The sequence below is a fragment of the Chiloscyllium punctatum genome, chromosome 25 (assembly GCF_047496795.1).
Source record: "Chiloscyllium punctatum isolate Juve2018m chromosome 25, sChiPun1.3, whole genome shotgun sequence".
NCBI lineage: Eukaryota > Metazoa > Chordata > Chondrichthyes > Orectolobiformes > Hemiscylliidae > Chiloscyllium > Chiloscyllium punctatum.
Genome location: NC_092763.1, coordinates 19,422,490 through 19,440,677, shown reverse-complemented (window position 1 = coordinate 19,440,677; position 18,188 = coordinate 19,422,490). Strand labels below are relative to the sequence as shown.

At 40.6% G+C, this 18,188-nt stretch overlaps 1 protein-coding gene across 3 annotated transcripts in view; it reads right to left on the bottom strand.

Moving 5' to 3' along the window:
• The window catches only part of LOC140495730 (connector enhancer of kinase suppressor of ras 2), a 577,745-nt gene that overhangs the window by 475,405 nt on the left and 84,152 nt on the right, over nucleotides 1-18,188 (bottom strand). For all 3 annotated transcript variants that reach the window (XM_072594776.1, XM_072594774.1, XM_072594775.1), the window contains exon 2: nucleotides 14,621-14,784. In XM_072594776.1, the coding sequence (XP_072450877.1) occupies nucleotides 14,621-14,784 (164 nt within the window). The remainder of the gene's footprint in view (nucleotides 1-14,620; nucleotides 14,785-18,188) is intronic.

The following is an 18,188-nucleotide window of genomic DNA, read 5'->3' as shown; positions in this document are numbered from 1 at the left end:
GTTCAAGTTGGGAGCACAGTGGCTCAGTGGTTAGCACTGCTGCCTCACAGCGCCAAGGACCCAGGTTCAATTCCCACCTCAGGCAACTGTCTGTGTGGAGTTTGTACATTCTCCCGTGTCTGCGTGGGTTTCCTCTAGGTGCTCCGGTTTCCTCCCACAGCACAAAGACGTGCAGGTTAGGTGACTTGGCCATGCTAATTTGCCCGTAGTGTTAGGTGCATTAGTCAGGGGTGAATGTAGGGGAATGGGTCTTGGGTAGGTTAATCGTCGGTGTGGACTTGTTGGGCTCAAGGGCCTGTTTCCACACTGTAGGGAATCTAATCTAATCAAGTTCCACTGATCATTAAAATTTCACACTGTTACTCCAATGCACTACTGAGGAAACAACGTACTGTCAGAGGTACTGGCTCTTAGATGAGGTGTTAAACTGAGGTCCTGCACACTTTGCAAATAAACATAAGAGATCCATTGACACACATTTGAAGGAGAGAAGGGAGCTCTCCCAGCATCCTGGCCATTACATAATCCTAAATCAACTCAGCAAAAATGATGAACTGGTTGATATCTCTTGTCTGTTTTGTGGTAGTTTGTTGTGTCCAAATTTGGCTTGACTGTAGTATCCTCATGGTCCAATGTGTTCCTATTGTACAGTGGGAGGTCCAAAAGGCTAGATTTAACTATTGCTCGCATTTTTGAAATACCTGAACCATCCAAGATAACCTGAAGTAGGGTGTGCATATTTCAAGGCTGAAATTGGAGACCCCTTTACATTAACACTCACTATTCAGCGAGTATTGATTTGATCACGGTACCCATTATCCTGCAGGACAGCTTTGATGCACCTTGTTTCATCAAGCTTGTATCGCAAGTAAATATCCCAGGTCCTGTTTATGAGATCATTGATGAGAAACAACGTCCCCAATTTGTCAGTCGCATTAAAGCAAATTTGACGAAACGGATGTTATAACAGAACAACCAGCATTAATTAGCTCATCCCTTTGGATGTTTACAACGGCTGCCTGTAGTAAAGCAGCAAAACCTGAGAACAAAGTCTAGTGTCAGATGTGATGCCATGATTAGACAGCACTTGCGGAACAATCCCAAATGTGCTGGGAATTACCTTGATAACCAATTAAGATTATGAGTCAGGATTAGAATGTAGCTCAGTGATGCTCCTCGGAGTATACAAGCAGAAATCTCCTACACTTGAGTAATGTGGTCAATGGTGAGAGATGGGGAAATGTATGGCAAAATTGAAAGAATGCGAATCACAACATTAAAAAAATTCTCAACCTTCCCTTTAAGGTTTCAGCGGTAGTTTCTGAATTTCACATACAAACAGATTTTACAATGAAGAAGGAGGATATTCAGCCCATTGTGTCTTCACTGGCTCATTAAGTGATTGTCATTACTGAGTGCTAATCTCCCACTTTTTCCCCATATCTTTGCACAATATTTCTATCAAAATAATCATTCTCTTGAATGCCTCAATTGATCCTGCCTACACCACAGTTCTCGGTAGTACATTCCATATCCTAACTACTCATTCATTGAAGACTTTTTTTTCATCACTTCACACTTTCTTCTCTTGCAGATCACTTTCAAATTTTTTCTTTGCATGGTAAGAACTGAATGTCATATTTCCATGCATTTGAATGTCAGTATTAGCCAATTCCCCATCTCATTTTAAACAATTACCTGTTGGATGCAGTTCACCATGTTCTCCTCTGGGGCTCTAATTAATGGCCCTACACCAACAATGCCCTTGAATGCTGCATGGATAGTGCCCTCCTCTATGTTTCGTCCATCAAAGTTGGCATCAGCAAACTACCACCTTTCTCACATTTTCATGGCTGGTTTTGGACCAGTTCAGTACACTATTTCAGCCCTTCAGGACTTCACTTTAGGGCTCAGGGACACTTGTGATGGGCTCCACCTGGGTCACTTTGTGGACAGGGACACACAACCACCTCATGCATCTACACAGGATGCAGCTTATGGTCCTTAGATTCATTTCGTAGCACTCACTCATCTTGTGCTGACTTGGAGCTGCAAGGCTCTGGGGATTGCACAGGTTTTTAGCAAGACATTGGCTATGGAGGATGATGTAGGGGAAACGTTTGAGTGGAGATACTGCATCAATAGTGAGGTTGGCCATCAGTGAGAGCTAGTGAGGTTTATGTGCAGTGGCAGGGGTCAAACGAGTGCAAGATAGCAGAAAGGAGATAGTAACAGCCACCCTGGGGAGCAAAGAAGAAGATTTACCATCTTCCCACACTGCTGTGCCTTCTGTCCAATCCCTGGAGATACCACTGACATGGACCACTCTCCATGTCCAGGCCAGTGTGTTTGGTGCATTGGTGTCCTCCATTGCTCTGCTGAATGGAGGCTAGTCCTCCTCTTAAGCATCTTATCCACCAGGACGTTCAGGTTCCTACCTGGAAAGCAGGGTGCCAATTTCTCTTTGAGACATTTCGCTTCCCTTCTGGTGAGATAGTATCTGGCTTGCAGCATCTAAAATGCTGGGCAGCTGAGGGCAAAACATGACACCTTGCTGCTTGAATGATGGAAGGCTCCAGAGGCAGCAGGGATTTTGTCCCTTGTGGTACACGGTAGACTGAGAAGGACAGCAAAGAGTTTGGTTAAATAATTAATGAGGCAAGGAACAGAAGACTGCATGAAAAAAGTCACTGTGAATTGCGGCAGGACAACTGCTATGAAGCTCCCTTAAAAATTAGCTAAAATCTGGGATAATCTTGCTCTACATAGAGTCGTACAAATGCAGGACTTGACCCTCACAGGAAAATGAAACATAGAGGCATAGAGTCATAGAGATGTACAGCATGGAAACAGACCCTTCGGTCCAACCCATCCATGCCGACCAGATATACCAACCCAATCTAGTCCCACCTGCCAGCACCTAGCCCATATCCATCCAAACCCTTCCTATTCATATACCCATCCAAATGCCTCTTAAATGTTGCAATTGTACCAGCCTCCACCACTTCCTCTGGCAGCTCATTCCATACACGTACCACCCTCAGCGTAAAAGATTTGCCCCTTAGGTCTCTTTTATATCTTTCCCCCTCACCCAAAACCTATGCCCTCTAGTTCATGTTTAAAACTAGCCCCAATTTCAAATTTAACAAAAACCTGAGTTCCCTACGGCATTTCCAATAATAAAGTCTCGATCAGGGTCGACTTTCTAACCAATCAGTATTTATTCTCATACAGTACAATTAGTTGCTCTCTCTGAAACGTGACATCTTTGTGTCAGGACCCGTAACGTTAATTCTGATTTCTCTCCACAGATGCTGCCAGACCTGCTGAGTTTTTTCCAGCAATTTCTGTTTTCATTTCAGCATAGGGTGATAAGAAACTCCTCCAATTAAACACTGGACATTTTCTTGCACAGTGAATGAATAGATGACACTAGTCAAAATCATACTCTCAAGGGAAAAGGCTAAAGGTTTCTTCTCTAGTAAAGGCCTCTTCAGCAATGAGACACCAGTCTTACTATTTGTGCCATTTTAATTAAATTCTTCAAGCAAAAGGTCTGACAGAACAACTACATCCTTGAATGTTGTGAAGAAAAAGATTCAAAGGGAGACAAAGCACGAGGCAAAATATTTTTTAAGTGAAGGTGAAACACTGGATTCAAAGGTTTCAGTGTTTCATTTCCAATCAGCAACAACCATTTCCCCATCTTTTAAACTGCACCACACATTCAGAAGGATAAGGAAAACATCTTTTTAAAATTATTGGTTACAGTCAATAATGAGGGTTACTCTTGCCTTTTGAAATGAATCGGAATCTCACTTTCCATGATTTATTCTGATAGGGAACAGGAGCATAGCAAAAGCTAGTCATCCAGGGGCTAAGCTAGGAAACTGCTGCACACACAGTAACCGGAATTCTGTGGCAGACAGGATTAATTCATTAGTCTATAATTTTTTTTAGTACTGGGCATCATAAGCCAATCATAACTACATACATGTTAAATAGGGGACACAGCATGTGATAGACTGAGATAAGCAATCCCCACAAGCTAACGATCAGATCAAAGTGTTGCAGTGTAATTACATCCAGTCGTGACGGCCAGGAGGCAATTTTAACCATGAGCAGAATATTAAGAAGCTGTTGTCATTGGACTTGTCGTGTAGTGGCATTGTCCCTTCCTCAGAGACAAGAAGATCCGGCTTCAAGTTCCACCTGCTCCAGAAGTGTGTAATGTTATGGACTAAACCAAACCCCCTCAAAATATATTCAGAACATAGTTTTAAAATAAGAAGATGTTAGGGTTTTGTCTAAGTGTAAAATGTTGCGTACCAGATGCAATTTGGTTGGTCAACTACTTTATTTTTACATTACCATTAAAATAGAGACAAAATAAAATGAAAAGAATTAGCTCGATTGTAACTATATTGAAATGCTTAACAAAATAATAAATGTACTAACTACTACTAATTAACTGTTCCAGTATAGTAACATCTCATAAACACATCCTTTTGAAAAGGCACATTCAATAAAGTAGATTGTATCACAGTCCAGGAGGAAAAACATCAAGAGAATACTCAGAGAGAGAATAGCAGGGAAAGATGTACTTTAGCTTTTAAATCCAGCTTCAAAACACAGCTGTTACTGAAAAACTAAAACTAAAAATCCTGGCTCTGTGGGAGCTTGCCCCCACCCATTCGGGCTGCTTCTATTGTTCCAACCTTAGAAAAAAAAACAAGGCCTCACAAAATCCAAGTTTACTTTATGGGCTTTGAAGTAGACCAATTAGCACTTCTGATCTCAACCTTTCTTTGTCAAAAAAATCAGAACAAATGCACTCTTAAAGCCATATCATCATCACAGTAATAACATCTCTGAACACGGTTGATTGGAAAAGGTCTAAGTTGATGTCGTTGAAAGCACCATCAGGTCACACTTATTCTCTAATAATCTGCCCAGCTTGAATTTTGCCAGGCAGCTCAGCTCCTGTCTTCATTAAAGCATAAATCCAAACATGGACAAAAAAAATCTGCATTGCAGAAGTGAAATGTGAATGAAATTCTCTTAATATTAGGGTGGCATTTAACAGTAGCTGAGATCAAGAGCTCTATGTAAAATTAAACTCAATGAGAAGCTGGGGGGAAAGCTTTTCATTGTCATACCTGGCTCAAAAAAAGGTGGTTGTGGTTATTAAATGGCAATTGGGTCTTCTGCAGGAGATCCTCAAGGGAATGTACGAGGCCTAACTATCTTCAATTGCTTCATCAATTGTCTTCTCTCCATCACAATGTCAGAAACTGGGAATAGTCACTGATGATTGCACACTATGCACTACTCCTTAGATACTGAAGCAGCCCTCGTTGACACTGCAGCAAGACCTGGACAATACCCAGGCTTCTGTTGATAGGAGTCAAAAAGTGTGGTGCTGGAAAAATACAGCAGGTCAGGCAGAATCCGAGGAGCAGGAGAGTCAACATTTTGGGCATAAGCCCTTCATCAGGAATGTGCCCCAGACCACATTTATTTCCAACACCACATGTTTTGACTTCTGTTGATAGGTGGCAAGCAACATTCATATCTCACAAATGTCAAGCAACGACTATCTCTAACAAGAGAGAATCTAACCATCACCCCTTAGTATTCAAAGGTGTTACATTCGCTGAATCTTCACCAATCTCCTGGCATCACTATTAACCAGAAATTGAACTGGACCAGCTGTATGATTGTAATGACTCCAAAGGTAGGTCAGCAGTTCTGTGGCAACGAACTCACCTTTTGCCTCACAAAGCCTCTTCACAATCTAGGAAATGTAGTTAGGAATGTGATGGAATATTCTCCACTTCCCTGGATTGGTGGAGTTCCAACAACACTCAAAAGGTATAGCATCATGCAGGGGAAAGTAGTGCATTTGACTGGCACCATGTTCACTGCCTTGTTATTCACTCCATTTTGCAATGAGGCCTAATGGGATCAGTGTGCAACATAGATAAGATGCACTGCCAGCAAATCACTAAGCCTCTGTGAATAACACCTTCCAAAGCTCAAACCTCAAAGGTCAAGGGTAGAAGACTCATGGGAACATCACCACCATCAAGTTCCACTCCAAGCCAGGTACATCCTTCCTTTGACCAGTCCATGTAGCACAGTGGCTCTGTGGTTAGCACTGCTGCCTCACAGCATCAGGAACCTGGGTTTGACTCCACTCACAGGCGACTGTCTGTGTGAAGTTGGCACATTGTCTGTATGAGTTTCCTCCACATTCTCAGGATTCCTTCCCCAATCCAAAGGTGTGTGGATTAGGTGGACTGGCCATGCTAAATTGCCTGATAGTGTCCAGGGATGTGTAGGGTAGGTGGATTAACCATGGGAAATGCAGGTTTACAAGCGATGGGTCTGAGTGGGATGTTCTCTGGATGTTCTCGGTGTGACTTGATGGGCTAAATGATCTGCTTCCACAGTGCAGGGATTCTATTCTAATTCAATGGAAGCCAATCAGAAGCTCGAACAGGCAGATATAGTCATAATGAAGAAAGCACAGCAACCAGTTTTCATGAAGCAAGGATCCACAGCAATTTGGCAATTATCAAAAAAAGTTGAATCAGGTTTAGGAAGGTTCAGGTTTAGGAAGAATTCCTCTGTTCCGGTACAAACTAAAGCCTTGAAATTTAACATCAATCTAAATGCGCAGGTATGTCTTTGGGGTTAACTTCCCACGCCAAAGAGAGTGTCGCCATCAACCCAGAACTGCAATGCAATGTCAACCTGAATTCTGTAGCAGCTGAGATAACAGGATTTGCATCTTGCATCTTCTCACCCAGAGGCAAGAATTCGACCAATATGGGTATGACTGCACTGTTCGAGATGGGAAAGGAGAATTTTGGAAAAATGGAGAACTAAAACAACAGATGTTTGTAGTTGCAATTCATGACAGACAGCCACTTTTAAAACAAAAAGAAAGAAATTTCAAAGAGTTTTTAACAAGTTACCAACAAAGGAAAAATTGGACCAGAAATGCTTTCAGTTACAATGCAGTGCATTTGACAGATTTAGAAATACATAAGAAATCATTCCAAATAGCCAAAAATCCCCTGAATTGACTTGTTTAGCATTAATCAAAATTCAAACAATTGTCACATTTAACTCTTAATAACCAAGAATAGAAGGGTGTTACAGGTAAGATAACAATTGGCAATAAGTCAAGAAAATGGCTTGATCACATCATAAAAATTAGCCAAATTATAATCGACTGGCAGAACAGGCAGAACGGGCAGAATGGTCTCCGGCTGTTAAAACAGGTGGCTCAGTAGTTAGCACTGTTACTTCACAGCACCAGGGACCCGGATTTGATTCCAGCCTCGGGCAACTGTCTGTGCAGAGTTTGCACATTCTCCCCGTGTTTGTGTGGGTTTCCTCCCACAATCCAAAGTTGTGCAGGATAGATGAACTGGCCAAGCTAAATTGCCCATAGTGATCAGGAATACGTAGGTGAGGTGCATTAGTTAGGGGAATGGGTCTGGGTGGGTTACTCTTTGGAGGGTCAGTGTGGACTTGTTGGGCCGAAGGGCTGTTCCCACACTGTAGGTATTCTACATTAAAAAAAGCCTTTTAGGAAATTGACAGAGTTGTGAGACCAAATTACTCATTGACAGGCATTCATCATTCCTTGAAATATATAGACAACTGTTTAATCTTTGGCTTGTGCCTTGTACTCCTTTTACAAGTATTTGAACTTGATTGAACCCTTGAAGTAAAGAATGTTTGGTGAGCAATATTTTAGGTATTCACCTATCAATGTCGAGCCTTATCTTTGTCAGTTGCATCAAACAAATACAGAGAAATGCACCTTTCACTGTGCCTGAAATCCAACCGAGAGAACATCTCCTACTGTGGTGCTCAGTTCCTGAGTAGCAATGCCAATTTCCACTCACATTATTATGCATATCTTGCAGCCAGCAGGCAAAGGAAAGGCTCTTTCATCCTATCTCTCTGGCCTAGGGATTTAATCCCAGTGGTGGAACACCAACATCTGACATGCCTGAGTCATTCAGTTCCGCAAATTAATCCATGGTCTACACATTCAGTTAGAGGAAGTACCGTGATATTGCAGAAAAGATAATTATAAATGGCTGTAGAATTAAAGGATAATGGCTAACACTTTAATATTACCACAAGGAATGTCTTCAGAAATACTAAGTTTCCCTCAATATATTGGTCAAAAATATAGCCTAGAGTTCAACAGGCCCTCTGTACTACCCAAAAAGAATAAAGTATTTGTTCCATACATGGAAATTGTTGTCAGTGTCACTATACCAGCAGTTCAAATTCACAAAGTGATCTTCTCAATAATATTCTAACATAGGTTGGAGGGAATTTACTGGGTATCCAGGGAAACCCTTCCCGTAGTATGAAACAACATTACTTCAGAACAAGGAATTAATCAGGAATAACGATAAACCTTGCCATTTACTGAACTACAACCACTTGATGCCACCTGAAGTCATTGTAAACAAGCAACAAAATATTTTAATTGCAATACATTAAACTCAGTGAGGAATTTATCCATGACAAAATACACCAGGTAGGCTGCAGCAAATCAACAAGACATCTCACCACCGTCTTCTCATGGTCATATGGGTAATGCCACATCCAAGATATCAAACAACAATATTAACATATATAATCAAATAATAATCTAAAATATATTGATACAAGTATTTTTCCATATTTGCAATGTTATTGTCTAGCAGAACTAATGGAATAAATGAATCAGCCTTATTTGTTCAATGTTCCATAACAATTGGACACTCCTCAAGCAGAGAAGAGAAAAGGTGTGCTGAAGATTTCTTGGATGTTTAAGTTTTCTCATAAAGGATGACCAAACAGCTCACCTGGTTTCATGTAAATGCGTACATTAATATTTAGCACTGAGCAAATCTCAGTGTATGCTACCAGAATAGGAACAAAGTTGATGACACAACCAAATTAAATCATAAACAATTATGGTTGAGGAATTACATAAAACAGAGAACAATATAGCACAGTACAGGCCCTTTGGCCCTCGATGTTCCATCAACCTTTTATCTTACTCTAAGATCAGACTAACCTACATACTATTCATTTTATTATCATCCATGTGTCTATCCAAGAGTTGCTTAAATGTCCCTCATGTATCTGACTCTACTACCACTGCTGGCCATGCATTCCACACACCCACCACTCTCCTGTGCAAAGAGCTTACCTCTGACATCTCCCCTAAACTTTCCTCCAATCACTTAAAATTATGCCCCCTCATATTTCCATCATGGGAAAAAGTCTCTAGCTATCCACTCTAGCTATGCTTCTCAACATCTTGTACACCTCTATCAAGTCACCTCTCATCCTCCTTCACTCCATAAGAAAAGTCCCAGCTCCCTCAACCTTTTTTCATAGAAAACTCCCTCCAATCCAGGCAGCAGCCTGCTAAATTCCCTCTGCACCCTCTCTAAAGCTTCCACATCTTTCTTAAAATGAGGCAGCCAGAACTGAACACAATATTCCATGTGTGGTCTAACCAGGACTCTACAGAACTGCAGCATATCCTCACGGCTCTTAAATGCAATCCCCCTGCTAATGAAAGCCAACACACCATACGCCTTCTTAACAATCCTATCAACTTGGATGGCAACTTTGAGGGATCTATGGACATATACCCCAAGATTCCTCTGTTCCTCCACACTATCAAAAATCCAGCCTTTAACCCTGTATTCTGCATTCAAATTCAACCTTCCAAAGTGAATCACTTCACACTTTTCCAGGTTGAACTCCATCTGACACTTATCAGCCCAATTCTGCATCCTGTCAATGTCCCATTGCAACCAACAACAGCTCTCCATATTAATCACAACTCCACCAACCTTCGTGTCATCGTCAAACTGACTGACCCATCCTTCCACTTCCTCCATCCAAGTTATTTACAAAAATCACAAAGAGCAGAGGTCCCAGAACTGATCCCTACGGACCACCAATGGTCACCAAGTTCCAAGCTGAATACTTTCCATCTACCACCATCTTCTATCAGCCAGCCAATTCTGCATCCAGACAGCCAGATTTCCTCGGATTCCCTGCCTTGTTACATTCTGAATGAGCCAACCATGGGGAACCATATTAATTGACTTGCTAAATTCCATATACTTCACATCCACTGCTCTACCTTCATCAATGTGTTTTGTCACATCCTCAAAGAATTCAATAAGGTTTGTGAGGTATGACCTGCCTCTCACAAAGCCATCCTGACTATCTCTAATCAAACTATGGTTTTCCAAGTAATCATAAATCTGGTCTCTCAGAATCTTCTCCAATACTTTGTCCACCACCGACATAAGACTGACTGGTCTGTAATTATCAAGACTATCCCTATTTCTGGGAAAATAACATTTGCCATCCTCCGATCATCTGGCACTACTCCAGTGTACAGTGAGAATGCAAAGATCATGGCCAAAGACACAGCAATCTTTTCCCTCACTTCTTGTAGTAACCCAGGGTATATCCTATCTGGCCCAGGGGATTTATCTATGCTTATGTTTTTCAAACTTTTCAGCACATCTTCCTTCTTAGCATCAACCCATTTGAGCATATCAGTCTGTTTCACAATGTCCTTAGAAATGTCAAAATCCCTCTCAGTAGTGAATACTGAGGCAAAGTATTCATTAAGGACCTCTGCTACCTCCTCTTACTCCAGGCACAAGTTCCCTCCATTATCCCTGAGCAGCCCTACCCTCACTCTAGCCATCCTCTTGTTTAACATGTTTGCATAACACTCTTTTCTCCACCACTTTAACAAAGACATGAACCAATTTAAAACTAGCAGGATAAAGGAATACTGTAGGAATATTTTCAAATTACCAGTGTTTTAACTTCACAATATCATTCCTTATCGCACACACTTTGTGATATTGAGAAATAACACAATAACTTTGTGCTACCTACAAAACTATCACAATGTGCCTAGTCTGAATGTTTACCCAGCCATCAACATTTTCATCTGTGTTTTTGTGACAGTATACAGGATAATGTGGATTTGAATTGTATAAACAATAAAGATCCGAAGAGAACCTAAACTACAACATTGTTCCAGAAAGCATAATTCGCTTAGAGAAGACTGCAGTGGAGAATAAAGTTGCTTTAACATTTATAGCAACAGGGGAATTTCATGACCATCATATTTGCACAGGATTGTCAGGACTCTATCATTGAGTTACCATTTGCAAATTGCAGTTGAATATCATGAAAAAGGTAGCAATTCCACAGTGAGATTGCATTTACCCGTGCTATATCTACAGAAGCTGAGAATGATGAGGCCACTTTGAACAGTTAGTTTCCTGTTATTGAGGCTTAATGTGAAGTGGGATATCTTCGCATGATGGTGATACCACATTTCTAAACTTCCTCGATGCTTTAATCACAGATTAATCTCCCTAAATAACTGCTTTAATCTCCCTAAATAACTGAAATGCATCTGCTTTCACATCGTCTTCTCAAATTGCATTATAAAGATCCAAGAGCAGAGCTCACTGGATATGAGTTCAACAACATAAAACTGATTAAAGTTCAGCAACAGCCTTTATGTGAATTTAGAAAGCTCCTCTTTGTGCTCATACTATTTCTCACAACTTCAGAACCATAGTTTGATACAACTACCAACACCAGGTTATTTATTTCTAAATTATTTCACTTTAAAGTTGATTGCTCACAACAAGCGTTGATAGCAACCAGCAACACATTGTCAGAGAAGTTCAATTGAGAATAATAGTCAAAATGCTATTATTTTCCCCAAAAGCTAAATGTTATTAATATTTCACATTAAAATATGTGTGGCTGCCTTGGGCTAAGTTGATACTAACCTGCATTTTGTTACTGTTTGAGATTATCATACACTTTAGGGCTTGAGACATGAATTATGTTGCTAACTCATCTTGTCCCACCTCCAGTGGATCTGCACTGCAGTAATTCAATGAATAGAAACATCTGGGCTGTGATAATTATTGCTATGCTAAGGAGAGAGTGCTTATTAGCTGAACATATCCAGTAACTGCAGGATCTATTTCAAATAGAGCTATAGGCTCCAAGAAAATACACAAAAGGTTGTAAAGTCAAGGTGTACATGAATTGATTGATCAATGAGAAAACAAGGCTTCTTTCTCAGATTAAAGAAGCAAAACTACCAGATGCTAGAATTAATAATTTACTTGCTTCTCTTGCTGAATAGTGGCCCTCACTGAATTATGTCATTATTTCCTATAAGAATTGAGTTGAGTAAAATTTTAATCGATGTGTCCAAAGAAAACTACAATTAAATCATGCTTTCCACATCATAAACATTTTCTGCATAGAAAGAGTTACTTTGATCCACAGACACCGCAATGTAGGTTAATAAATTTTGTTGTACATCTCATTCACCACAATGAGGTGGATGCCAGTTAAATCTGAGGAAGTTACTGAGGGAATAGTCGGAACTGGGATAAAGCTTCAATACTGACAAATGTCCTGCTTTTAACTGGCTCCTGTCTGGTGAGAACCTGATGGGACTGTTAGCTGGAGTAACGCAAATCACATTGCCCTCTCTGATCATATTACCATGCCAAGATACTGACCTGTTCTCTTCAGTGAAATGCTCAAGGAAATGATACAGATTCCTATTTTAAATACAGAGATCTGGTCTAATGTTATTATTGGAACTTGTCACTTTGGTTGAAGACCCGAGTGAACGTGACAGAATTGATTTTACCCTCAGGGTTTATGTCGAGATGTAGATTGTGGACCCCAAGAACAAAAGTTTAAATTTGATTTTAAGCCGCATTGTGAGCAAAAAGAGTGGCTGTGATTCTCTGGGAATTACTAGGAAGTCTTCTGCAAATCAAGTAACTTCCTCCCCACCCCTCATTCTCAATCCTTGCCAAGAGAATTCACCACATCCCAATCTGTGCCAAGGGATCTCCTCCATTGCCAGGACGTACAAAGACTATTCAGGCCATTCCCCTGCTGTGTCTTCCTTACATCAGATTTATTCTATTCTTTCATTGTGCCCATCTCTAATTGTCCTTGAACTGATTGTATTGCTGGGCCATTTTCAGATTATTTAAATATTAACCTGTGCTAAAATCAGCAGGGCTTCTATCTCCTGCGCCTTGATGATATAGTAGCTCATTATATGGGTCCTGTAAGACCGTAAGACACAAAAGCAGAAATTAAGCCATTTGGTCCATCAATTCTGCTTCAACATTCAATCATGGCACCCCATTTTCCCGCTTCTCCCATAACCTTTGACACCCTTGGCAATCAAGAGCTTATCTATCTTTGTTTTAAATAGACTCAATGACCTGGCCTCCACAGCCTTCTGTGGCAATGAATTCAATTGATTCACCACTCTCTGATTAAAGAAGTTTCTCCTAATCTCCTGTCTAAAGGGCCTTTCCTTTACTCTTAGGCTGTGCCCTCATCTCTCCTGCCAATAGAAACATATTCCCAACATCCACTCTGTCCAGGCCATTCAGTATTCTGTAAGTTTCAATCAGATTCCCCTCTAAACTCCATCAAGTATAGTTCCAGAGTCCTCAAACATTCCTCACATGTTAAGCCTTTCATTCCTGGGATCATTCTCGTGAACCTCCTCTGGACTCACTCCAGGGCCGATACATTCTTCCTAAGGTATGGGGCCCAAAGTTGTTCACAGTCCTCTAAATGTGGTCTGACCACAGCCTTTTAAAGCTTCAGAAGTACATCTCTGCTTTTATATTCTTGTTCTCTCGAGATATATGACAACATTGTATTTCCCTTCCTAAATACCGACTCAAGCTACAAGTTTACCTGAGGAGAATCCTGGACTAGGACTCCCAAGTTACTTTGCAATTCAGATTTCTGAATTTTTTCCCTCTTTAGAAAATAATCCATGCCACTATTCTCCTACCAAAGTGCATGACCTCACACTTTCCCATGGTGTATTTCATCTATCACTTCTTTGCCTTCTCTCCTGACTTGTCTAAATCTTTCTGCAGCCTCCCTGCCTCCCCAATACTACTTGCCTCTCCACTTATCTTTGTATCATCTGCAAACTTAGCCAGAATGCCCTCAGTTCATTAATGTATAAAGTGAAAAGTTGTGCTCCCACCACTGATCCTTGTGGAACACTACCGGTCACTGGCTTCCATCCTAAGAAGGACCCTTTAATTCCCACTCTCTGCCTTCTTCCTGGTGAACATGGAGGCTGAAATGTTAACAGTGAAACTCCTAATTATCAATAGTGCATGTACCTTTCTTCAACTGTGGCTCATTGAGTAGTCAGAAGGTTATGAGTTCAAGACACAATGCAATGAGTTGGGTCTCTGGGTTGCCATGCCCAGGAACTGGTAAATGTCAGGCCAATATTTTCTGATATATAGCAGAATGTTTCAACAAGTACTCCAAATGTTACTTTTAATTGGCTGTGCATTTTTACTTTCAGCAAAGAAATTGTAATGTAATGAACAGCCACTAGAAAAGTGATGAGTGGTTAACCATAATTGAAGCAATCATCATGCCCACTTGCCAACCTCAGCCTTCACGGTATAGTAGCAGAAAAAGGCAAGACAAAAGTGAAACTGGAACTTACCAATGCACAGAGCAGATCAACTGCTTCCAAAATAAGTTCCTGATGGCCAATGCGTGTGACACCCAACTCCTCCAGCTCCTGATGTGTAATGTGTAAAAGCTGATCTCCATTGATCTTTTCCCTTTCAAAGTTTTTTATATACTGTTGGAGGCAGTCGTCAAGCCCTGTGCACAACATTGAAACAAAAAGACCATGAGTACTGCAAAGAGTAACATTGCAGAGAAGGAGGTCATTCTTCCAATCATGGAAATCTATAACTAATTCATTTTGATGCTGACTGTAGATTCTACTTCTGTCACTGTTGCAAGCGCTTCTTTTATGAAAATAACAGTTTTTTTTTTAAATTATGATATGATTTGTATTTATTGACAGAAATTACAATTATTTCAACCTAATTCTGACCCACCATGTTCCTCTGGAAATGAACACTCTGCATTGTCGGATGAATAGGGCTACTTATTTTAAACCAGCTGGTGCCACAGTCAACTATCCATTAGATATCGGTGTATAAATTTATTAGAAAGAGATAAATTTCAAAGGTAGGTGCTTCCAGAACATGTTGGAAGGTCATGTTGCTATAATTCCAAAGGACCATAGGAGTGCTCTCTCAAGAGACACAATTGGCAGGTAGTGACCACACATCAGGCAAAAGACAAGGAGGAGAAGGCAGGACTTTTATGGTGACTGTAGTGTTTGGAACGAGGTCAGTCAGATGGACCTCACAGAATGCGAGTTCCCTGTTTGAGGCTGTTAACCTGGTCCAATCAGGGAGCCCTGGGCTGACAGATATGAACAGGAGTGTGAGGAAATCTGCTCACTCATTGAGCCAGCTCTGTGCTAGCTGGGTCAGTGTCATGTACTATGCACGTGTAGATAAAGGGTGACTTGGTGACAGGATTCAGCCTTCGTGGAATGACCTCAGCTCATGCAGGAATTGAATCCATGCGGTTGGTGTCACTCTGCATCACAAATCAGCCATCCAGCCAACTGAGCAAATTGACCCAAACAGGCTGTGCACACAAAGCAGTTAATTTGCAGCATCTCTTAAGGATAAACACATGTCATTCATGGCCGATCACAATTGAAATGTGTGCTTTCCAGCAAACATTTCAGAATTTTAAATGAATCTTGCAAAAATAAGTATTGAGTGATATTCACAGTCAGAATTGGAGGTGATAACTATCAGGTATCTTCAGTTCTTTGCAGCCAAGTCCCATTTCCACAGGGCAACGACAGATGCTGGTTATAATCAGATACCTTGGCAGGAAACTAGAAACACAGCAGTATGAACAGTTTACTTTTTACATCAATGACAAGAAACAAACCGTTCCAAACAGAATATGTTACCGTGCTTAAATTGAAATACCACTGACTGAGGCCTCCATATCTTTTGGGTGAACCACAGCTAATTATTGGCAACTGAGCTGTGACCAGATGCAAGATCTTCCAATTCCTATTCTGATCGTACTTGGTCCCTTTACAACCTTAACTACTGAGATATTACCACTTTAATTATCTCCAGCCTCCTATTCACCTATCGAGATAAATTTTAAAACAAAAACAAACATTTCTGGAAAGGCTCAGCAGGTCTGGCGGCATCTGTGCAGAGAAATCAGAGTCAACGTTTCAGATCTGTTGACCCTTCCTCAAAACCATTCTGAGGAAGGGTTACTGGGCCCGAACAGTTAACTCTGATTTCTCTTCACTGCTGCTGCCAAACCTGAGCTTTTTCAGCACCTTCTACTTTTATTTCTGATTTACAGCATCTGCAGCTGTTTCGAATTTATTTAGGAGTTAAATTCCAAGTCTCGCAAAACATCTGACGAAGAACTATTGACTGAGGATGGGAAAGTGGAAGAAGCACAACAAAAGTATGTAAATATTTTTCTAATCTAATCTAATGTTACATATCTCTGAAACAGGGGTTGGGGCTTGAATCCAGGCCTTCTAACTCAAAGGTAACATTACTACAACTGCACCAGAGGATCACCAACAAAGGTATGTCGGTGTTTTCCTTATCAATCTATTCAGAGATATTATTATGCACCTCCAGAGCAGGTGGGATTTGAACTCAGGACTCCTGGTCAAGAGATAAGGATACTACTACTGCACCACAAGAGCCCCAACAAAGCTATGTCTTGTGATTCCCATAATGTGTTTCAATTGTCAATATTTTTGAAATCAATCCCAACTGAGGAACAAATGGTCTATCTGATATCCCAAGGTATGCTCACAGGATGTTAAAGGGCATGCTGCTATATGAAGGAGTGAGCAGACTGCAAGTTGAAAAATAAATGCTTGGCTTGGAAATATCTGTGAGGGATCAAGACACTGTGGACCAGAATCTCAAATGGACTAGTCATATAACTGCCTCAGCTCCTTTAGCCGGGGCTGTGCATGCCTCACCTCCTCACTTGCCTAAGCTCTTCCAGTTCAAACATGTGATCGAATATTCTTCACCTGCGTGTACCTCCAAAGAGCACATAAGAAGCTTGACACCATTCAAATTTGCAAAAGTATAAGACAGCTCTCATTCTGCATCTTTATAAGCTGTGATCAAAATGCGAACTCAGAGCCGCCTGCTGAGAGACTTGTAGGTGTTAAAACTTAGCCAGGCTTGTCTGATAACATCATAATAACTTTTAAAGAAGTGTGAATAAATATTGCACTCACAGGTACTACATCAACTCTCCTGTCATTCAAAGCAATCCTGTGGAATTTTTCCTTCACACGAACTGATAACATCAGCGAGTTAGTTTCCACAGTTTAAAGGAGGAGAAATGTTCTGAAAAAACTTCAGGTGTTTCAGGATATAGCTCCTAATTCTCACCAAATATATATGCCATTGAGAAAGAAAAGCTCTATGAGAATAATGCGACACTAAAGGAATTTAAGGATAAGATAATATTGAAAGCAAAAAGAGTGGATAAAATATAAAGAATAGTAATAGTCAAAGGATTGGACAGATTTGAGAAAAGAGCAAAAAGTGGCTAAAAAATAACCAGGAGGGAGAAGAATGAGTGAAAGCTATCTGGCAATGTAAAAACAGAAAGTAAGATTTTCTACAAGTATTTTGAAAAAAAGAAAAAGTAACTTAAGTGAGTGATGGCCTTTTAAAGGGTGAGACTAGGGAATTAATAAAATAAAATACAGAAATGGCAAAAGTGTTGAACAGGATACTTTTGTGTCTGTCTTCATCTGAAAACTAAAAGAGACCCCAAGAATGCTTGAAAAACATGGGGTTATAGAGATGGGAAGAACTTAATCACTAAGGCAATCAATGAGAACTAAAAGCTGATAGGTTACCTGGACCTGATGAACTGCATCCCAATGTCTCAAAGCAGTTGGCTGCAGAGATAATAGATCCATTGTTTGTGATTTTCCAAAATTTCCTAAACTGTGGAAATATCCCAGCAGATTGGAAGATTGCAAATGCAATGCCTCTAGTCAAGAAAGATGAATGACAAAAACAGGAAACTACAAGCCACTGAGCCTAACATCTGTCAGAGGGAAAATGCTATAATCCATTATTAAGGAAGTATTAGCAGGACATTTGGAAGTTCATAAC